Here is a 23800-nt window from a genome sequence, read left to right as displayed (position 1 = left end):
CCTTCAGGATGCTTACTTCCATGTGGCGATTTTTCCCAAGCCATGGAAGATTTCTCTGGTTCATCACAGCAAACCACTGTTTTCAGTACACAGTTCTTCCCTTTGGGCTGTCTTCTGCCCCCAGGAGTTTTACCAAATGTATGGTCAGAGTTGACAGCATACTTCAGGAAGAAGGGAATTCATGTCTTCCTCTATCTGGATGCCTTGCTACTCAGGCGCGGGTCCAAGGGAAGAAGTCCTTTCTCACATACATATCACACTGCACTTACACAACTGTCTAGGCCTCATTCTAAACACAGGAAGGTCAACACTGGTCCCAACACAGAACTATATCACTGGTAAGTTACCTTTTTTGGAGGTGGGGATATAAAAACCGTAATAGTTAATTGATTTTAAAATATTGGCATTTACAGAATGTGTCCATTTCAGAAAATTCCCCTTCCATTCTTCACATAACTGTGACCACTGCTTATTATACTAATCATAATAGTCTCACTGATACCTCTGTGCTCTCTCCTGTCTGTTCATTGGATCCACTTGTTGTCTCTTGTAGTAAAGTTAAGCTCTGATCTGGTAATGGACTGTGCATTGGCAGACTACTCTGCTCATGTGAAGCCCCATTCACTTTGGTTGGGGAGTCATAGAATCATAGAAAAGTAGAGTGGAAGGGACTTCAGGAAGTCATCTAGCCCCCTGCACTGTTGCAGGACAAAGTAAACCAGCACCATCCCTGAGAGGTGTCTGTCCAACATATTCTTAAAAAACCTCCAGTGGTGGAGATTCCACGTTCTTAAAAAAAACCTCCCTTGGAAGTCTATTCCAGGGTTTAACTATGCTTATAGTTAGAAAGTTGTTCCTAATATGTAACCTTCATTTCCATGGCTGCAGATTAAGCCCATTATTTCTTAACCTACCTTCAGTGAATGTGGGAAAACAATTTTTCACAGTCCTCTTTATAACCACACTTAATGTATTTGGAGGCTATCTGTCTCCTCCCGCCCTTCTTTTCTCAGACTAAACATGACCAGTTTTTTTTAACCTTTCGTAGGTCAGGGTTTTCTAAATCTTTTATCATTTTTGTTGCTCTCCTTCAGCCTCTTTCCAATTTGTCCACATCTTTCCCAAAATGTGGCAGCTAAAATTGGACACAGTATTCCAACTGAGGCCTCACCACTGCCAAGTAGAGTGGGACAGTTACCTCCCATGTCTTACAGCATTCCTGTTCACACAACCCAGAATGACATTAGCCTTTTTTGCAGCTGCATCATGTTGCTGACTCGTATTCAATTTGATAGCCACTAAAACACACAGCAGTACTACCACCTGCACCGTCATTTCCCATTTTGCGGTTGTGCATTTCATTTTTCCTTCCTCAGTGAAGTACTTTGCACTTGTCTTTATTGAATTTCATCTTGCTGAATTAAGACCAATTCTCCAATTTGTCAAGATGATTTTGAATTCTGATCATGTCCTCCAAAGTGCTCGTACCAGCTCCCAGCATGGTGTCATCTGCAAATTTTATAAGTACTCTGTCCACTCAGTTATCCAAGTCATTAATGAAGATACTGAACAGCACAGGACCTAGGACTGACCCCTGTGGGACTTCATTAGGTATTCCCACCCAGTTTGACAGCAAACCATTTAAAACTACTCTTTGAAAGAAAGTACTCAATCAGTTGTGATCCCACCTTATAGTAATTTCATCTAGACCACATTTCCCTAGTTTGTTTATGAGAATGTCATGTGTGACTGTGTGAAAAGACTTCCTAAAATGAAGACATATCAAGTCTATTAATTCCCCACTAGGCTGTAACCTTGTCAAAGAAGGATATTAGGTTGGTTTGGCATGATTTGTTTTTGACAAATCCACGCTGGCTGTTCCTTCTTAACGTGTTATCCTCCAGATGCTTACAAATGGATTGCTTAATAAATTGTTCCAGCATCTTTCCAGGTAGTTAAGTTAGGCTGACTGGTCTATAATTCCCCAGGTCCTCTTTGTTGTCCTTTTTAAAGAAAGGTACTGTGTTTGCCCTTTTCCATTCTTCTGGGACCTCACCTGTTCTCCAAGAGTTCTCAAAGATCATTGCTAAGAATTCTGAGATTGCTTCAGCTAGTTCTTTAAGTACCGTAGGATAAATTTCATTGAGCCCTGCCAACTTGAATACATCTAATTTATCTAAATATTCTTTAAACTGTTATTTTCCTATTTTGTCTTGCATTCCTTCTCCCTTGTTGTTAATATTAATTGTGTTAAGTATCTGGTTGCCATTAACTTTTTTAGTGAAGACTGAAGCAAAATAGACCTTTAAACACCTCAGCTTTCTTGATGTCATAAGTTATTAGCTCTTCTCAGAGGTGAAAGTGCGCCGGGACAGTGTACTGTTAAGAAGTGGCTGCCGGTACTGGCCCATACACAGCCCACGTTAAAGCACTGCCACGGCAGCACTTTAACGTTGCTACCCCTTTTGCCCCCCCCCCTCCTCAGGGCTGCCAACAGTGGGGGCAAAAGGGTCAGTTGCCCTGGGGCCCGGCAATTTAAAAGGACCCTGGGCTCCCAGCCGTTGCTACCATGGCAGCAGCCAGAGCCCTGGATGGTGTGGTCCGGGCAGTGTGGAATGGCTGGCTGGGGGAGGCTGACCCCTCCAGCCCCACCCCTTCAGACTGAGGCCAGGCCTCCACACTGGTAAGTATTTTATCTTACTTTCACCCCGGCTTTCCTTCATTAAGTAGAGGACCTAAGTTTTCCTTTGTCTTTCTCTTGTTCCTAATATATTTAAAGAACTTTTTCTTATTGCCTTTTATGTCCCTTGCTAGGTGTAACTGATTTTGTGCCTTAGCCTTTCTTATTTTGTTCCTTAGTTTGTTGTTGAATGCAGCAGTCTGCCTGCATGGAATCCATTCGAGGATTTGGAACCTTAAACTGCAAGCTCTTTGGGTCAGGGTTGGTGCAATGCCAAGTACAATGGAACCCTGATTTTGATTGAGGCCTCTTGGCAAAACAAATAGCTTAAACTTGATTTCACCAGCGTCTTTTATTACAACTAATGTCACTGAAACTACATGATGCATGCTCATAAATAAAGAACACTGAGTGCCATAAGTTTTGTTGCACTAGGGTGTGAACATCTGGATAAATATTAGTTTGGTCAGCCACTATTGAAATGTTTATGTGTATGTTTATCTTAGTCATTTTAGTCATCTTTTTATGCAGGAATTAACCCAAAATGAGTGAAAGCTTTTCTGAGAATTCATATTAGGGTCTTTGTGCCATAACACAGGAATTGAAACATAATATATAGTTGCATTCCATTTCAGCTCATTGACTGGAATTAAATTGTTTTAAAGTTACAGTAATTAAAAATAAACAGATTAGCAGTTTAATAAGTAGGCATTTTTATGTCTTCCATGTGTTCATAATACTGCTGAAGTGAGTTGCATAAATAATTGTGTTAATGGAATTAGGAGGAAAGCAATTTTTTTTCTATTGTATTGTTCAAATATATTTCTTTTAAAAACCACAAAATAGCTTGAAGTTCTGGGAAAAAATAATTAAAATATCTTTTCTCTGCAGATTAATTCCGTGCTGTTGTCTGGAAATTGAGCCAGAGATTAATTTTGGCACAGTGATTGCAAACAGTAAAGTAATTAGTAAAGAGATTAGTATTACTAACCATGGATCATCTCCAGGTAAATGTCACTATTCAGTAAATTACCAAAAGGTTTTGTTTTTTCTTTGAAAAAATGTAGTTTTTGTTCAAGTTAACACGTCAGCAATAAAGGAATTTAGGATCTTATACAGGAGAAAATAAGGCTTTGATTTGAACAGGACTGTGAGTGCACAATTGCTGGTTTTGTAAAAGTCCCCCCAGTGTCTTAAGCTCAGTTGTGAGGTGTTGTGGAACTGCTCAGAGAAGGAGAGCTCATGTAAAACTTCTGGCAGCTGTAAGACTTCTGAGTATCCAAAAATGCATTTGTAATAGTGCTCTATTCTTGAATCTAGGCTGAGGCCTGGTCTATTTTATACAGTTAGGTCGATGTAAGGCAGTTTACATCGACCTAATTATGTCAGATTAGTCACTACAGCCTTGTCCCACCGATGTATGTGCCCTACCACACTGACATAATAACTTCACCTCCATGAGAGGTGTAGGGTTTATGTCATTGTAATTAGGGCAATACACTGTCTGCGAGGACACTGTGTTACTTACAGGTTTCAGAGTAGCAGCCGTGTTAGTCTGTATCTGCAAAAAGAAAAGGAGTACTTGTGGCACTTTAGAGACTAACAAATGTATTTGAGCTGTAGCTCACGAAACCTTATGCTACAGCTCACGTACATTTGTTAGTCTCTAAGGTGCCAAAAGTACTCCTTTTCTTTTTGTGTTACTTACATTTGCTGTTGGCTGTCTTGTCAATTTCATGGAGCTGCAAAATTGACAAGAAAGCCCCAATTCCCCTGCTGGGTCTCTGCTCCATGCTGGGCTGCCCCCTGGGCTCCCCACTCCCTGCTGGAAGCCTGGCTGCACCAAGGCTCCCATCTCCTGGCTGGGAGGCTGGCTGCCCGCACAGGCTCTCGGCTCCATGCTTCTTGCTGGGAGCATGGCAGCTGATCAGAATCCGAGCATGGTAAGAAGTCTCAGATGGCTGCCTGCCTGCTGGGAGCAGGGAGGCAAGTAGCCTGGGGGCAGTTGGGCTCCCTGCAGGGATCTGTGCAGAGCTGAGAGTCGTGGCTCTCAACCCTCCACACTGCCCCTCTTCAGTCAGTGGAAGCACTCCTAGTGAGGATGTGCACCACTGTCCATTAGAAATCACTAGATGTCTTCTTCTTTCCTTAGGCAGAATAGCTCACATATAATTGCTTTTATTACCTTTACTGAAGTCTGCGATCCCAATATCTTCCCACTGGCAAGACATATTGTTCTAAAACTTGGTAGGAATTGCAGTGGCAAATCCATCAGGATGAGGGACGGGCCATGCCTGTTACCACAGAATAAGTAGGGCAACTGTCTGTTCCAACTAGAGAGCTTTCACCTGGTCAGCGTAGCTTTTGAGATCACACAAATTGGTGTTTCTAAGCAGGTGTCTCAAGTCCCTCAGCTTCTTGGAAGGAACCTGCTTAAGTGTATATACCCTTCAGGAGAAAATTCTGATGACGTGGTATGAAAAGGCTCATTTGGAATCTTTTAAGCAATCCCATATAAATAGGCTTGGCAGAATTTAATTTTTATTTATTTATTTTTTTATAATTTGGACACATAGATATTTATTTTTAAGCTTTTTTTTTTTTCCAATTTTTATCCGTTTAAATTTTCACAGTTAAGGGAAAGTGTCTGGGGCTAAGTCTCGGGGTGTGTGTCAGATAATTATTTAACGACAGTAGTAGTTGAGATTCAAAAAGTTAAAGCTTTATAACTGTCAAAACAAATTTGTCAACATCACGTTAAAATATACAAAATAAATGTCCTTATATCAAACTCTAATAAGCAACATTTTTCTTACTTTGACTATCTGTACATTTTTATTATTATTGATGGAAATATTTTTTTGTTAGTTTTTGTGTGCACAGTGAGATTGACATACACCAACGTTTACCAATACAAATCTACTCCTTCCAAGCCTACATATAAATTATTTGATGACATTTTTCACTTGTCAGGGTTATGAGCATTTTCTTCCAGAAATTGTTTGGCATCTATTCTGGGTTTCAGGGAACAAACTTAAAGCATATAATTTTTCTCTGGCCTTTGGTCATGTGTGACTTAATACATTTAGAAATGCTCACTAAAAACTCCCTGCTTTGTGTCATATTAAGGTGGCCCTGACTAAGCTGATGGAATCTCCTTTTGAGCCATTTGATACCTGTGAGCTCAAGTTTCTTATGTAGAAGGTCATTTTCTTATGGCAGTGACTTTAGCTCATAAAATTAATAACTTTTAGTCTCCAGGGAACGATCCACTTTTATATTCCCTTTTCTTAAGAATAAGGTGATGATATGAGTACATATACTAAATTCCTTCAAAATTCAACTTTTAGTTAATCATCCTACCATCATTTTATCCCATGCATGTAAGCCCATCCTGGTGAAGCTGTTCTTCGTACCAGTGTCAAAGTTTCTTTGATATGGATCAAAATCCACCTGTTTTACACAAAAATAACAGGGAATATTGTTGCCAAGAGAGCCATATGAGAATGGCTCTTTGATTGGAAGTCTCACTGTTTAAAATCTGGCAGGCCTACAACTCAAGGATCACATCAACAGCCTGTTTGGGATGAGGGAAGCTTGCTGTGGCTGAAAACTTCTGATACATCTACAGGAGATTTGTGAGGCAGCCATGTTCACATAAATGCAAACATCTACTAAGCACTAGTGCTCAGATTTTGTTTGTGTTATAAAAAAAATCTCTTTTGCTAAAAGGTATCAAAACTGTTGCACACTTCAGCAATTTTAGAATTTTTTGTCTTAACTTTTTATTCCAGATGTTAGTTAGTATGTGTGTATTATCTATATAAAGTATACAAGGAAAGGTATTAACAAAAAGAACAAAAATATTTGTATATACTGTTTGCTTTGTGAAAAGTTTCAGTTATAATCTTCTGTTTTCCTTAGAATCTAATGCTCAACTCTATGGGGAGAAAAGTGAGTGGTGACCCATGGAACAGTATAAATTTTCTATTATACAAAGCAATTTGTTATATTATATAACAAAAATGCTTGTGACAGGCATCTTCAGCTTGTTCTAAGTGTCTACTGAAATTTGTATTTGGTTCTGTGTTTTTGTAGAGATGTCTCTGCAGCAGTTCGGTCTTCTAAAGTGGGAAATCTACCACTGCTGTAAATTGCTTATCTGTTTTACATATCATTTTTTTTGGCTGAGGTAACTTCCACTTAGGGGTAAATAGCCTTTCCGTTATACTTCTCACTACAACTTTGACAAATGCTCTTTAGGGGAAGAAATATTGATGTTAGTGTCTTCCTTTCCTGTTAGCATCATTACTAAGTAGAATGTTTAGTGCTAGCAGCTGTTCACTGGGCACTTTGAGTGTACACAGATTTTATATATATATATATATATAATTTTTTTTTCTCCTACGAGGTTGGAACTTGATGTGTAATGTCTGATTTTTTTGAAATCCGCCATTACTAATAAATGATCATTTATCTCCTAGAACAGAAATAGTTGTGTGAGAAGTACTGATCCTTTACCTGTTTTAAGCATATGTATAATTCACCTGGAGTGAAGTTGATCCTGGTGCAGAAGAACCATATATAGCCTTCTTCACCATTTAAGCCCTGTGATGCAGGATGGGCTGCTGATGCAGGATTGGGCATATGGAGGTGGCTTTGTATAGGCTGGTGCAAAGGATAGTATCGAGGGCAGACAAGTGATGGACCGCTGAATCTATGATTATGTGGGCCCAGTGGACCTAATACTCCCTGCAAGTAATGTTGAGGGGCAGTATCCAGACACATGAGTAATGTCAGCAGGGGAGGGGCTACATCCTGGCCTCTGGCTGAGGGAGTAGGTTACATGTGTCCTGACTCCATGTTGTTAATCAACATAAAACTTGAGTACTCAAGCTTTATTTTGATTCTGCATCTTGTTAAAAATCATAGAATCGCAGGACTGGAAGGGATCTCGAGAGGTCATCTTGTCCAGTCCCCTGCACTCATGGCAGGAATATGTATTATCTAGACCATTTGATGTGGAAACACCTGTGGTAATTATGGAACATGGCTTTATATAACAGCAGTTTTAATAGTTTATTGATACCTCTTGGTTGTCAGCAGATAATATGCTGCCACATGTGGAATACATCCACTTATTGATTCTATTGTTCACATAGTTTGTTAATTTTTAAAAAATGTATCCTACGCTTGTGCTTAGATTTTTCTCATTTGTGGTATACTACACTGCATACATACGCAGTTGTCAATTGCACGGAAGGAGACAATAGACTTCTCCTTGGTTAAGCTCTTAAACATTTGGCTACTACAGCTACATAAAGCTATGTCTCAAATTTGCCTGACATACAAAGTGTTACTAGCAACTGTTTTATGATAGGTTTCAGAGTAGCAGCCGTGTTAGTCTGTATTCGCAAAAAGAAAAGGAGGACTTGTGGCACCTTAGAGACTAACAAATTTATTTGAGCATAAGCTTTCGTGAGCTACCACATTCATGCATCCGATGAAATGAGCTGTAGCTCACGAAAGCTTATCCTCAAATAAATTTGTTAGTCTCTAAGGTGCCACAAGTACTCCTTTTGTTTTATGATACAATCAGTTGGGTTCTGAATGTCATTACATTGTCTATTACAACAATAACTTTGCAGAATGGCATTGTATGTGGGCATCTGATATTTGAGGAAAGCCAGAAAAACACAAATCTTAAATGTTAGATTAGGATTTTTTTTGCAATATATGTGTTACAATACCATAATTTTATTTTTATAAGTTACTTTATTTTATGTACTATTTATGAAACTTTACTATGTTTTTAGTTTATTCTATGTGTTGAATGCTAGATAATCTTCCATTTAAATGTTATATGTAACATACAATACTATATTTGTCCTAGGTGCATTTAAAATAAACTACAACGGAAGTGTCCCTGTTAACATAGTACCTACCAGTGGAATGGTAGAACCCAAAACATTACAGTTGGTTAAAGTGGATATCTGTACAGATATACCGAGAGTCATTAGGGAAATGGCAAAGTAAGTGCAGAATGTGACTGCATAGTCTGCTTGTTTTGGATGATTTTTTTTAATGTCCTGTCTTATTTCTAAACTCTCTTCAGTTCAGCTATATTTATCCAAATGCTGAATAACTGGAACCACAACGTGACAAGAAGTTAAGTTCCCAGGCATCTGTTGCTGCCCCCAGTTGTCCAGAGCTTTGCTTCATTAAATAGTTTTGCTGATGATATTAGCTCCATAGAGCAATGTGTGCCTGGCAACACGAAAACAGTATTGACAGGCAGTGGATGCATGTCTCTTGAGCTCAACATTCTTCTGACCAAGGGTGTACATACTCTTGCACTGTTGGTTCCTGGCTCTCTACCAGTTGATGTGATTTGGGGAATTTTATCCTTTCTCTTTTGGTGGAATAGTTACAGAGGGTGTATTTTAAAAAAAACCTTTACAGATTTGAGAGCCATTACAGGTTCCACTGGTATTCCCACTTCAAGTACACTGAGTCTCTCTTGGATCAGTAGAATCTTTCAAAATATAAATATTTTTAAATGCAACCATAATAGCTCTTTCCTTTGAAAAGAGTTTTAAAAAGTTATTTAAAGTCAGGACTTGATTAGTACAAAGAAAGTTAGTTTAGCAAAAAAATCTTGTTTTTCTTGTTTCTGACTTCAAGTTGTGGGTCTTACCTACCACGGTGGACCTGAGGCAAATAGTGCTGCATTTATTCAGACAAATGTTATTGTTAATAGGCATGACACTTCTCCAGTGCTTTGAAGGGTTGTACAAAACGCAAAAAACCTTTTCTCTTCAAGAACTTGAAGGACAGCAGCAATTAATTATAAATTCTTCTGTTAGTTCAAGAATCCAGGAAAAGCTCTCCTGAGGAGGCAGTTTTCTGGCCCAAGTAAATCAGGTTGTCACATTCCTTGGCACTGAAGCCAGGATCATCTGACAAGTCCTATCCTGTTAAAGAACATCACAAGCAGAGGACTCCTAGAGATGATCCATCTAAGATAGTTCAATTATTGAAGGGTTTAAAATCTTCAGATCCAGCAACAGGGGAGTCTGGCTTTTCTAGTTACAGGGGGATTGAGAGATTTTTAGACTGAGCTAGGTTTTTATATGCTCAGTGAGTAGAATGTAAGGCTCCAAGGGTATGGTTGCCACTCACCTCCTAACTGCTGGTACTGCTCAAAAACCCCCCAATGCCCCATGTGTGATTCTTCCACCATGACTCTGCAGTGACAACACACTCAGAGAACACAACTTATAATGGGTACATAATCTCTTCATACTCTAGAATGTGTTTATTTTGTGCCACTATGGTTAGTTTGTTTACTATAAGCCTTTGATTTAGTCAACTATATCAGAAAATTTAACGTTCCAATAAAATTCATGGATTATTCTTGTATGAATTTTAGATGTGTACATCTCATTTTTTCTCTGTTACTCTTTCCAACAGAGTGCAATTGCAAGGTTGTGGTGTCACAAACTTAAGGATAGAAGCTCATGTAGTTGAACAAGTTCTTGAATTATTAGGTGTGTCTCATGAAAACACACTAGAATGTATTCATTTTGGATCTGTCTATTTTGGAACTTCAAATACTGAACAAGTGGTTCTGTACAATAAAAGCCCAGAGACCATCAACTGGGTGGCAGTGCTGGAGGACGATGCTGTTGGGGGAGAGATGGTAAGGAAACAATGTTGAATTTTTAAAAATTTCAGTGCAAAGATGTTTTGATGGCTGCTTTTGATTCTCAATGTTTTTTTTAAAATTTACATTCTCCCTCTATTAATGTCCCTTACCTCAATCTTCTTTCGGTCAGTTGCTGAAAGATCTGTCCAACAGCAGGTCTATCATTACAGGTTTTCATTGAGAGTAAAATGTTCATACCAGCAAGAAATCAAGTAAACTTTTTTTAAAAAGAGAGTCAATTCATTTCATATCCCCCGGCTAATGTTTGTGGGTTTTACAGTATAAATTGAGAGCTAGGTGGTAGTGTTATATTTTCCTACTTCTTAAATCTTTTTTGCTTCTGTCTCTTGTTGCTGTGGAATTTTCCACACAAAAAGGGAAAATTGACTGACATAACTATATTTCATGTTTTGGTGTTGTTTTACAGGGCACACATCTTCAGAAGAGTACTGATGCTGTTTTACAAGAGTTGAGCTTCATAAATAGAAACAAAGAACTAGATGTTTCAACTTTGATCTCCTGCATTCCCAACCAAGGAACCTTGCTACCTTATCAGAAAACTGTGGTTACACTGTGCTTTAGTCCAAAGTAAGTACACAGTGCAACCTTAAGAGGCTGACACAATAAAAGATGTAATTAATACATGCAGGCAAATCTATTTGCAGTTGTGTTAGATGTATTAAATTAACCCTTATGTCTCAAATTCTTTCCTCTCAATGTGCACAGATCAATGCTAGTTTACTGCTGATGGACAGTTTAAAATACATTATAAACCTAATTTTGTATATACAGAGTTAAAAATAAATTAATTAAAATAATACATTTTTGTTTGATAAATAAAGATGTATACATTTTCCCCCAGATTAAATCTACAAATTTCCTTTTAGTTCATCCTCCAAAGTAATCACAGATCAATCCAGGCAAGAAGGTTTGATTTACTGTTCAAAAATAATTTATAAATTCTTCTTGCTGGCCAGAAATTTTGTTGAGAGGCTTTGACAGATGAGTTACATAAGTTATAAGAACATTTCCTCCCCCCTACCCCCCCCAATTTTTCATCCAGGAAATCTCTTGAATTAGGGTAGTTTGTCACCTTCAAGTTGGCAGTTCCTGCTACGTTCCTCATCACAAATGCAGTGCACTACAGCAGTTGATGATCTGGTGTTTTTACACACTTGGTCTGTGCATGCCAGCATGTATGTACATATTCCATAGTAACTTCTCATCCTGACACTAGTGACAAGAATAGAAAAAAATCTACCTAGCTGTAAATAATAATAATAATTCACTAAGATTTACTTCAGGAACCAGAAAGTTGGATAACATTTTTTTTCATGTTTCTGGCCAACAAAAAGGGTATTAAATTCTCCAGAGGAACTGATCCACCCCCCCCCCCCGCCCCTGTTGAACATGCAGAAGTGCATGGGAGACTCCTATTGTTTTCAAGTTTGGTAACTTCCCTTAACTTGAATGTCACTAGAATAATGTCAGCTTGGAAGAACAGAAACATAACCACCAGGTTTATGTAGGGCAGCTACAGGGACTCTTTGTATACTTGTGTACGTATGTCATTAGAGTTGATGTGGCTATACCCTCTGCAGCTTTTGGGACATGGGAGCTGCAGACTACTATATCTGAGTAGTCCCGTTGGTTTCAGTACTGTGTTCAATTTTAAAGTCTCATTTGTCTGAGCTGTAACAGGAGAATTGTAGAAATAAAATGAACTGATGAAAAATTACCATTGATTAATAAGTGTATGTATGTATGGTATTTAAAGATAGTGAATTTTACAGGCAATTTAAAAGAGACATTGGACTTACTGAATTTCCACCAAGACAAGATTATGCACTGTTTTTGAGGTTTGAGGCCGTAGGAAGTAAAGATGGCTTTCTGCAAGCTCTGAATGGTGACAACATACCAATCAAAGGTATGTTATCAGAAATATATAGCTTACTTATGGAAGACTTTGAAGTTTTTAAATTTTTCCATGTCTTCGGATTAGTAATTTTAAAAGGGACTTGTATATGTGTTGTGGAGACCTGCACATGTACATTAAGAGAACTGGTGCTGAATGCCTCAAATAGTGAGGAAAAGGGCAGCATTGAATTTCAGACTCTAATTTGGGGGTAGAGGGGAAGGGGAAAATAAATTTAGAATCATTTATGTCACAAATGCACCTTTCGGTTGCAAGCATTTAGTATTTAATTGTAGGTTTAACTAATTTTTAAAAAATAGATTTGTAAATCACTGAAGGTTTATGGTTAGGTCAAAATGATTGTGTTTTTCCAATTTTAATAAATGAAGAGGGTTTTAAATGATGTGTTAGCCTATATAAATAAGCACGTACATCTTGCATTAAGTTTGTGGCCAATTATATTAATATTCTGAAACACAGTATTAGAAAAGAAGCCATGTTACTTCATAATTTTACATAGTCTGTGGCTGTAAGAGTCTAAAACTGTTTCATGTCTTTTTAATTCAATATCGTATTTTATACTTGTTTCTTACTCTCTTGTGCAGAGACTCATCCTCATCATGTGGAGTTAGCTTTGACAGGTTCAGGGCTTCCTGTCATGTTAACTTTCAGTCCAGGACCAGTTGTTAATTTTATGGACTGTTTCATGGGTGAACACACAGAGATTATGTGCACTCTCAAAAATGAATCTGAGTCACTTCCAGTAACATACAGCTTCCACAAGATAGCGCATTTTAATATTTGTCCTGAAAAAGGGAAAGTAAAAGAAAAATGTACAAAGGTAATGTAAATGCTCATCTTTTCCCAGTAAATAGATACTTGGTTGGAAAGATGAGGACAACATTATCGTTTACAATTGTTCATGTTAAAACTGTAAATTGTTTTGTTTGCATATTTTCAGTGGTGAATACTAGATTCACTTAAGAAGAGGTTCCACATTTCCTTTTACATGAGCCAAGCTCATAATTTATTGTCAATATAGAACCATACAGTGGACTCTGTTACTCTATCAAGCACCAAATACTATCAATTTTCAAATGGGGAGGGAAGAGAAAGTACATTTTGTAGTGACTATGGCCTTGATTCTGCAAAGACATAGATACTTAAGTAAAATTACTCATGTACCTAAATATTTGCAGGATAAGGCCTTAGGTTTAATTGTTCCATTAATCACATATTTTAGCTACTTTTCCTTTTATGTAGCATAAAGATATTTAAAGTTAGAACAAATATATGTATAATTTTTATGAACAGATAAATTCAGGGCACCGGGGAAGATGTGTAACTATATTATTCTACAGAATTGAGCTTATAAAATTCTGTTAATGCCTAGCAGTTCTATACGTCTTAATTTGCTCAATTACATGTAATAATTAGTATTATGAAAAATCAGGTAGTACCCTTAAAATAAATTTGAATCAGTATGATATAACTAATATTTAATAAAGAAGTCTACAAAATATCTCTCTGTTAGCTTTATTTTTAATAAAATGTTTCATAGCAATGTTCATTTTTTTAGGATGTGATGTTTTCATTTGCTCCACGTCAAGCAGGAACGTTTAAAGTGAAGCAAGTTGTAGAGATTTTTGGTTCAGTGGCAGAGGAAGATAACTTACAGTCTTTGAAGATCAAACCCTTCCATCAAATACATTTAAGTTTTACTGGTGTATGCAAACCTAAAACCAAGAAAATTATGTTTAAAATCAACCCTGGTATGTTACTAAACAAAAAATTCTGAGTGTTTTCATTTTTAGAAATATACTTCTTAACAGGTCTTAGAAATGGAGTCAGTTCATATTTTAGCCATTGTTTTAAAAAACATTTTTCTTTGAAAGCTTAAAGAATACTCACTTTATTAAAATATATCCATGGTAGTGTTTTTCTAATTTTTACATGATTAGATAAATCAGGGTTTAACTTTGTGCTGCTTTGTATGATCCTGAGGATTTGCAGTCTTATGTTTTACATTAAGAATTATTGTACTGTACTTTTGTATTTAACTGTCTTGAACAATCCTGGTAATTTATTTTTCATTGTAATGTATCTGTTAATACCCTGCACCTAAGGCTTGAGAAAACATTTAGGAGCCTAACTCCCACTGATTTAGGTGCCTTAAAAACCTTTGAGGATCTGGACCAAAGTCCCCGTTTTACCAGAATAAATACATGGAGATGGTCATTTACTAGAAGGAACACTGTCAGGTTTGAAAGTTTAATATTTATATATGTTTCAGAGGAACAGCCGTGTTAGTCTGAATTCGCAAAAAGAAAAGGAGTACTTGTGGCACCTTAGAGACTAACCAATTTATTTGAGCATGAGCTTTCGTGAGTTACAGCTCAAAATACACTTATCTGTGGTGAACTGATAATACCTTGGATTATTGAAAATGAAAAATTAAAAAATTTAATAGGGTTTATCATTTATACTGTCTTGTTCACTCTTTGCATTTCACTCACATCAAACATAATCATTGTCATTTTCTGGTGGTTGTGCACTTGCACAGTGCTGCTGTGTTTGGATTCCAAACAGTGACCTGGACCATGTAGAATAAGTTAGGAGGGACAATATATACCACAGGTGTTAATGTTTTTTGAGGCTACTATAACCCCATGATTTCACCATCACACCTGGCTCTTTGATCTTTTCCCATATCACTGTCCTCCAGCTACCACAGTCCTATGAATCTATGATATCCATAGCATAAATGATATTCCAGAGCATAAAGCAACTCTCTCATATTCCCAGTTAGGTTATTTGTCCTTGTTTCTGATATCTTACAAGAGATCCTATGCAACAGTGTTGATTTGGCCAAGACTTTTGGTTTCAGAAACCCAGTTCTTGGCTAGTATCCAAGATGCTGTGACACCTAAATCCTGAAGTTTTGCTACAGGGCTTGTCTTCGGTATGTGGCTGAATCGGTGCCGCTGCCATAGATGCAGCGGCATCAGTTTAGTGGGTTTGGTGAAGACGCGCTCAGTTGATGGGAGGGTGCTCTCCTGTCGACTTCAGTACTCCACCTCAACGAGAGGCAGAAGCTATGTTGACAAGAGCGCATCTCCCGTTGACATAGCGCAGTGTAGACTCAGCTTTAAGTTGATGTAAATTACATCGATTTAAGTAATGTAATTTACATAACTTGACTTGCGTAACTTAGATCGATTTACAACGTTAGTGTTGACAAAACCACAATGTTGACTTCCAGTTTCTATTCAGAATTTTGAGTTTTGTCTACCAAGTATTCCTCTACTTCACATCTTTTTTTTGGTGTTGCTGCTGGTCTCTGTGTATGAATGGTCAAAGAGAGGAAGGGAACTGAGTGCTCAGTAGCTGCCTCCTGCCCATTTGAAGAAACAGCTCGCTGATGTAAGAGAGGAAGGCAACCTCCCTTCTCCCCAAACCTTCCAAGACATGGTGGGAAGGTGAAGACAGAGAATCAATTAATGGGCGATTAAGAGTTGTATCTCAGGGGTAAAATGAAGTGCTGCCCCCAGGCATGCTGTACTTTCTGGACACATCAGCATGGGGGAAGAGGCTCTGATCCTCCCCTTCAGCCCACAAGGAAGTGCAGGGCAGTCTGGAGATGAGGAGAGGTCATAGGGCAGAGATAATCAATTAATTTATTTTTTGGCAAGGTCCAAAATTTTTGGTCAAGGTACAATCAAGGTCCAGACGCCAGACAAATACAAAAATATTAACAATAATGACGATAAATAAATAAATTTTTTTGCAGTCTGTTCAAAAGCACCTGGCAGTTTGAATTTGGCCCACAGTCTGCCTATTGACTACCCCTGTCATAGGATCTCATGGGGCCTCTTTTAGTTCAGATAGGCATCAGAAGTTTAGATATTTATCTGAAGCCCAAACCTGTTGCAGTTCTCTCATCTCTAACTTTTAGGTATTTTTTTTTTAAACAATATTTCAATAGGTGGAATAATGTGGAATATTAGTTTTGATTTACTGATAATTAGAATTGGTATTCAAGATATCCAAAACCTCACCCTGATGATCAGTCCTCTGGTGGCAGGCAACCTGATTGCCCTAGATTGTAGTTTTTATATAGGAGAGTCATTGGAGAAGTTTTTCGGATGTTGACAACCGTTTCCAATACATCTCTTCTGAACTCTATAGGCTAATTTTCAACCACCTCCTATTTAACCTAATGGCTTCTCCCTGTCTCTCCCTTTCCCTTGATGACCATCCACCATTCTAAATGCTGTCTTCTTGCTCCCAGCTTACTGACTTCTATGCAGTTTCTGAATGCAGGGTGGATTAGGATATTAATGAGATATGTCTTGGTGGTTCCACAATGTCTCAGAGCAGAGAAGAGGAGGGATGTGTGTGAGATAACTGTAACTCCCACTGTGAGCTGCTTCTTCACCTGGCCAAATGAAGCACTGGCCACAGTGAGAGTATGAAGCTGGTTAGGTAGATGGAAGTGCTGATGGCTTAAAAGGGTCTGTCAGCTGGCCAGAGCCCAGAGTAACTTTTTTTAAGGCATTTTAGGCAGGAGTGGGTTAATGGTTAGATAGGTAAATCCAGCGTGCTTGTGGTTTGGAGGAATTGTTTTGTTCTGTGGGACATTCCAATAATTATTTTAAAGCCAATACACTTTATTGATTATTATGTTCTAAATTTACATAAATTGAAAGGTGACAGATAATGAAAGAAAACACATGGGCTACAGATGTCTGTTTAAATAGTTATTCATTTTAGACGTGATTTGATGGTTGAAATGTATTTTATGTATGTGTAAAGACATCCATTTCTTTCATGTCCAGGGAACTTGCTTTGCTTCTCCTTTTAGCTCCTGTTTCTTACTACCTTCCCCAACCCTCAGGTTTCTGGTCAGTCATATAGCATAAGGACAGGACTTGTGGAAAAACATTTCCATTTGGTCGCCCAGGAAGTACTGCAATATGAGACTGGGTCAGTTTGAAAGTCATCTGACAAGTTAGAATGGGAGGCCGCCTAATAAGCCTACCTTCTCAACAGAGACCTTTCTTTGGGCAGGGGAATCTCCAGTAGGGTGACAAAGTTGGGATGGGGGAAAACATGTTCCTGTCTTCACTCCCTGTTTGTGCCTATGAATGCTGTTAGGAAATGGTTATATTCGGACAAACTATTTTAACTGGATTAATTTTATACATGATAAACTTCTGCATAACCTACATTAATAGAACTTTAAAAAAATATTTATCCGTTTTGGATTTAACTGCCTGGCTCTGTTTCTCTAATTTAAAAAATATAGGAAAGCAGACCATGTGTATTAGTAATACATACATTTCAAACTATATACTAGTAAAATAGAGAGAAACTGGAATATATCAATTGTAGAGTCTGATTCTCTTCTCTTACACTAGCTCAAAATATACTTTGTTGTTTGTATTATGGAAGCACCTAGAGGTCCCATCTGACATCAGAGCTACATTTTGCTTTTTGTTGCTCATACATAGTAAGAGACAATCATACAAGAGTGATAAAACATGAGAAAGAGGAAGTATTAGGAATTAAGTACTATGAGGAATTGATACAAAGAGATTCAGGCCCCAATTCAGCAACACATTTTAAGCACATGTGTAGTCCCACTGATTTTAATGAGGCTATTCAAGTGCTTAAGTTTAAGTGGTTTGCTGAATCAAGGCCTAGATGACTTGCTCAGGATCACGCAAGAAAGTTTGTGCCAGGAGCAGGAATTGAACAGATGTCTGATGAGTCTTTACCACAACACCATCATTTCTTCTTGTGAATGAAGATAATGTAAATACACTACAAATACAAAATACAAAAAAACCTGGTGTTAGAAAAGTCAGAACTCTCATTTTTAGATTGTGATTTCATTGTAATACCTTATGAAATATATATTTTTTCTGAATTGAGATATTCCTTTGTAACTCCCATTTGAAAATGGTAGTTTAATTGCATGTAACTTGTTTTATTTAAATCCTAAGGCATAACACCAATGATTACCAATGCAACTGGACAGTTGGTAGCTGATGAGATTGGGCGATTTATTGATTTTGCACCAGTAGCAATGCTTCAATCAGCTCAAACACAGATGCATATTCATCAGATAAATAGGGACTGTAAGAGTGATGCACTTATAGCCTTTCCTAATGATCGCTCAGCCAGCATTAGGCCCAGTGAACGACATAAAAAATACAGGTAATGTAGTATACAAATACTATAATATTTAAATGAGAAGCTAGGATGTAGTATTAACAGTTTATTACTTATTTCAAAAGTAGATCAAGATCAATCACTTATAATATTTGAGTATATTTTCAGACTGAATATTTTTATATATAGAAGTCTGTTTAGACTGAAGAATGTGTGTACTAGTAAATTTCTTCTGAGTTGCTTCTCAGGGAAAACTGCAGGTGTAACTACTAATTCTTGTACATTTTATTGTCTTTGCAAAGTCAAATACTAATAATCATCTGTAACATAATGGGGGTTTGCAATAAATTATTTCTATAACAAAATCATAATATTTTTCAAGTCTAATAAAATCCTAAATCATTAATATATATAATGAAGCTACATTTCTCTCTAAATATTTAGGACTATTTTTACGAAAGCTGACCGATATCATTATGTGGATCCAGATTTTGCTTATACTGATTATGAAGAACTGGAAAAGCAAGCACACAAGGAATACTATGCAGATTTTATTCAAAGTTTAAGACAGCGTCGCTTACTAAAAGAAGCTTCTAGGTAAAATTTTATTTCTAAAATGAAGAAATACCTAAGGCATTGACACAATAAATACGTATTCATATTCAAATTAACTTCAGTGGTTCTACTCATGAACTTAAATGTAAGCCCATGCATAAGTGTTTGCAGTGCTGGGGATTTAGTTCTTAATGTATTCAAATTTTTTCCCCTAGTAATTATTTATACGCTTAGGGCTGCTTCACTGGACAAAACTCACGGACAGAGGCATAACAAGAGCCAGTGGCTGAAAGCTGAAGCTAGACAAATCCAGAGTAGAAATAAGGTGCATACTTTTAACAGTCAGGGTAATTTACCATTGGAACAACGGATTCTCTTTTACCTTGAAGTCTTTAAATCCAGATTGGATGGATTTCTAATAGATATGCACTAGCCTAACTGAAAGGTCTGGGCTTGATGCAGGAATCGCATGGTAAAATTCTATGACCTGTGTTTATGCAAGAGGTCAGACTAGATGATCATAACGGCCCTTCCAACATTAAAATCTACAAATCTATTAAATGACCTCACTAGAATTGGCTGTATTTGATCCCTAAATTATAGTTACCTGCAGGGAAATGAGGGAAGACCAGAGTGGGCATTCCTGATATTTTTAAGGCTTTCCCACCCCTTCCCCCGCAAAAAAAAAAAAAAAAAAAGGGGGGGGGGCAGGGGGATTTTATTATTTATCTTTTTAAAGTCCTCTTTGGACTTCTAGATTTGCTTACGAAATCACAAAAATGTATGTGGATAAAATTGCAAGTATGGGTTTATTGCTTCATCTGTCTGTTTGTATCTGAATATTATAAATTTGTTAGAATAGCGTTGGGAAGGTCTTATATATCTTTATAGAGTAGCCTGATCAGACGTACTGTCATGATTTAAAAATGACCATTTATTTAAAAAAAAAATCTCAGATTTAACTTCTAGTTAAATCTTTAACCCCAGTTTTTTATAAGTTGAAAATAAGGTTTATAATGTGAAATAAGTCACCAAGTACTAGTGATTATTTTCTGTAAGAAATACTGTAGTTAGTTATTTATTATGGGTGGCGGAGGTAGTGATGCCTTTTATTAAGGTTGCCTGACACTTTCCATTATAAGGCTCTGTTTTCACTAGCTTATAACTTTGCCAGATTTTGCCCATTTGGATTGAAAATTTTCATGCAACATGTCTGCTTCAGGCTATTTTATTTTATTAAAAATTTCAGCTAAAATGGTTCATGTGCTCCGAAGAACAAGGATAGGGAAAAATAGGTTGTTTCACACGTTAAAAAATTCTTAACTATTTCATTGAGACACTCTTTCCATTTGTGCTTTGGAATAAGGGCTTGAAATTTGGCAGGAATATTGCCCTGTGTCAGTCTTTTGCCTCCCCATGAAAATTCTTTCAAATTTGGCCAGGGTTTAAGCCCCTGAAAAAAATCTCAGTTCACACATGTTCAGTAGAGACTTGCAGTTCAATTCTCTGCATATTCCATCTGGACTGGGTATGCTCCAGTTCTGGGCTGCATGGGATGAACAGGATTTTTCCCTGCAATTGCAACTGTAGTTGCTCATGCTAGCCACCAGGGGTTGCTGTGGCATCTATCAACTGAACTAAGAGCAGGGAGACTGTTTTTCCTTTGCTCTCAGAGCTCCCTCTGCTGGCATCCAGGACCTGACTTGACTGCAGAGCAGTGAGGAGTTGGTGGATAGGACATAAGGAGAGGGTGTAGTAATTAGAGGATGGTGAGAAACCCGTGGGGCAGGTTGCAAGAGGAGAGGGAGACAGGAAGTGGTGAGAGGGCTGCAAGGGACGGAGGGACAGGAGATGCTGGGGGACAAGTGGATTAGGAGCAGAGAGCAGGATATGGAAGATAGTGTAGGGAGGATAGGCACAGAGTGGGATAGGAGGCAGGTAGGTGGGGATGGATGGAGGAACAGGGAAGGTATAGGAGGGATGGAATAGGAGCAGAGGGGGAGAGTGAGGCAGGAACTGCAGTGTGAGGGGTTTGCGTATGAGCAGAGGAGGAAGGAGTCAAGAACTAGGGTGTGATGTTGGATAGGGGTAGGGGAGATGTGATGGTGGGGTAGGAGGTGGGGTATGGGGGTACATAGGAGAAGAGAGGGGTAGGAGCCAGGGTTTGTGTGGGGTGCATAGAAAAAGTGAGGGAGGGGGGTAGGATCCAGTAGGTGAATAGGAGAGAGTGGGAAGTGAGCTATAACTGAGTGGTGAGCATACAGGAGTAGAGGGGGACACAGGCTTATGGGGGATTGGGTGGAAGGGTCTAGAACTACTAGGGTACACTCCCTTCTAGAACCTGGAAATGAACCTAGGAGTTTCTACATTCTTTGTCAGCAAATAGATATGAAACTCACTGGCAAAGTGTGATGTGACCATTCCCTGTGATGGCTTGTCCACATAGAGGATAACAGCTTGCTATTGGTACCAGGTATTTGGTTAACACAGGTGAAAGAGGTCTGTGCTGTGAATCTAAAGGTTCAAACCCAATTTGGGGGCAGTATGTTTCCACATAATAGAATTTCTGGGGTTTTTTCAGTTAATTTCCTAAATTTTCTTTAGGAAACAATGTTAAAAAACAAACAAAAAATCTATTAAAAAGATATTAATGTTACAAAGTCAATCAGTAAAAAGTTAAGAAATGCAGAAGTTTGCTTCTGCAACTATAATTCAGTCCTCTTATGTGTAGACACTGTAATACAGTATTTATTTACATGATCACCTACAATTCTTAGTACAGGATTTCTGCCTCAGTCAACATTGTGTAATGGATGAGGCTGTTGTATGTAGAACCCCTGTCTCATTTGTTGCGGAAGTTGGAAGGTGTCTAGTGAATGAGTAGGGAATTGCAGAAAGAGAAAGGATGGTCTGCTGGTTAAAGTTGAATGCTGCCCTGGAGAACTGGATTCATAGAATATCAGGGTTGGAAGGGACCTCAGGAGGTCAACTAGTCCAACCCCCTGCTCAAAGCTGGACAAATCCCCAATTTTTGCCCCAGATCCCTAAATGGCCCCCTCAAGGATTGAACTCACAACCCTGGGTTTAGCAGGCCAATGCTCAAACCACTGAGCTGTCTTATCCACGGTTCCTATGTGATGCTGGGAAAATCACTTAAGCCAAAATGTTCGTGGTCATCAGTTGCGTTGAACATTTTCTGGATGTCTAACATAAGACACCTGTGGCCAGATTTGAAGAAGTTCTGAGTTCTTGTGACTGCAACTGAAGTTGATTAGAGCTGTGTTTTGAACATATGAAGTGCAGTAAAAATGCTAAATACTCTGGAAAAATTAGGCCCTAGGTGGCAGAATTAGTGGACGCTTCACCAGTTTGGCATTTCCTAACTTTTGAGTGCTTGACTTTGCAACCTTAACATTCTTAGATTTTGGATGTAATTTAACATTTATATTGCAATAGTATGTAAAAGTTCGCAATCCAAGTTAGGCCCCATTGTTCTAGGCACTGTACAAACATATAGTAAATGTCCGTCTGTGACTCAAAGACACTACAGCAGGATTGCTCAAAGTATTTGACACAATTGAGGAATTTTTCTCTAGAGAAATATGCTAATCAAAATAACTACTTGAAATATTTTAAAATCTTAGTTAATTTTTTCATATGCATAACATGGAACATTTGTTAGGTTTCCAGAAACTTGGACTTTAACCTTTTTGTTTTTCTAAAGGAAATATAACAGTCTTAACAATCCTGTGAACATAGGCCTAAAACCAGCTTCAGGGCTCAGGTCACCAAAGATTACAATCACAGATTTACACAAGGAGAAACTGAAAGTAGAAACAACTCCTTTAAATGAGGATGGCCTGCTAAGTAGTCGAAAGCTGGCAGCAATTGAATCTAAATCCTTAACCAAAGAGGTAAGTTAGGCATATTTACATTAAATAAAAGAAAAACATAACACTAAGAATAATTGATAAAGCATTTGTTGTGGTTTTCCGCAGGTTTATGATGGGCTTAATGCTGTACCATCTTCTCCACAAGAGAAGGAAGATTGTAATATAACTTTGACACCAAAACAGCGTTATCAGATACTCATTGGTAAGATATCACCAAGGTTAGAACATTTCATTTGGCTGGCGTAAAAGTATTTATTAAGAGTAATGTAATCTATACAGCTTAATTATTTGCCTTAAGTAGTATGTGCTTAATGAAAAGGTGGTTTTAATATGCATGCTAGTGCTTGGTCATCAGTCCTGCACCTCTGCAGACAGTATAGAGGTGCAGAACACTTAGATTTAGAAGAACTGGTGTATATCTCCCTTTGCAAACTAGCTAAAGTAAGTATAGCACAGGTGTGATGGATATAGGTCACAGGATCAGGGCTGCTCATTCTCTAAAGCCCTGATGTTGCATACTATGTGGAGAAGCATTAATTTCAATAGGAGTACCCTGTCTATGGTTGTCTTCAAAGGAGAGGATTCTGGGAGGGCAACATAGTGCTATCAGAATGGAGAAGGGTGGTGTCTTAAAAACTATTTTTAGACCAAATTTCAGTATGGTGTGGTGTGACAAGGAAGAACCCGTGTTTGGAAACCTGAATGGAACACCTCTACTAATGAGACTTGGTACCATAAATATTTCTCTGATTGCATTGTAAATATGTACAGGACATAAAATGTAGTTTTCCTCAAAACTAATAATACAGCCTCATAGATATTTTTTGTTGTTTTTTTTTTAAATAAAAAAACATTGTTTGAGCTTGGAACAA

General features: G+C 37.9%; 1 protein-coding gene across 2 annotated transcripts in view; it reads left to right on the top strand.

Annotated features, from left to right (window-relative positions):
- Nucleotides 1-23800, top strand: part of CFAP47 (cilia and flagella associated protein 47) — a 651611-nt gene that overhangs the window by 24588 nt on the left and 603223 nt on the right. The window contains exons 3-13 of one of the 2 annotated variants that reach the window (XM_048863833.2): nucleotides 3572-3687; nucleotides 8574-8712; nucleotides 10154-10382; nucleotides 10816-10976; nucleotides 12182-12315; nucleotides 12909-13144; nucleotides 13883-14075; nucleotides 18312-18525; nucleotides 18925-19077; nucleotides 22760-22949; nucleotides 23034-23130. In XM_048863833.2, coding sequence (XP_048719790.2) covers nucleotides 3572-3687; nucleotides 8574-8712; nucleotides 10154-10382; nucleotides 10816-10976; nucleotides 12182-12315; nucleotides 12909-13144; nucleotides 13883-14075; nucleotides 18312-18525; nucleotides 18925-19077; nucleotides 22760-22949; nucleotides 23034-23130 — 1862 coding nt within the window. The remainder of the gene's footprint in view (nucleotides 1-3571; nucleotides 3688-8573; nucleotides 8713-10153; nucleotides 10383-10815; nucleotides 10977-12181; nucleotides 12316-12908; nucleotides 13145-13882; nucleotides 14076-18311; nucleotides 18526-18924; nucleotides 19078-22759; nucleotides 22950-23033; nucleotides 23131-23800) is intronic. The other variant, XM_075132125.1, reaches the window with a different exon arrangement.

The sequence above is a fragment of the Caretta caretta genome, chromosome 1 (assembly GCF_965140235.1).
Source record: "Caretta caretta isolate rCarCar2 chromosome 1, rCarCar1.hap1, whole genome shotgun sequence".
In the NCBI taxonomy this organism is placed as follows: domain Eukaryota; kingdom Metazoa; phylum Chordata; order Testudines; family Cheloniidae; genus Caretta; species Caretta caretta.
This window is presented reverse-complemented; position numbering and strand designations above follow the sequence as displayed.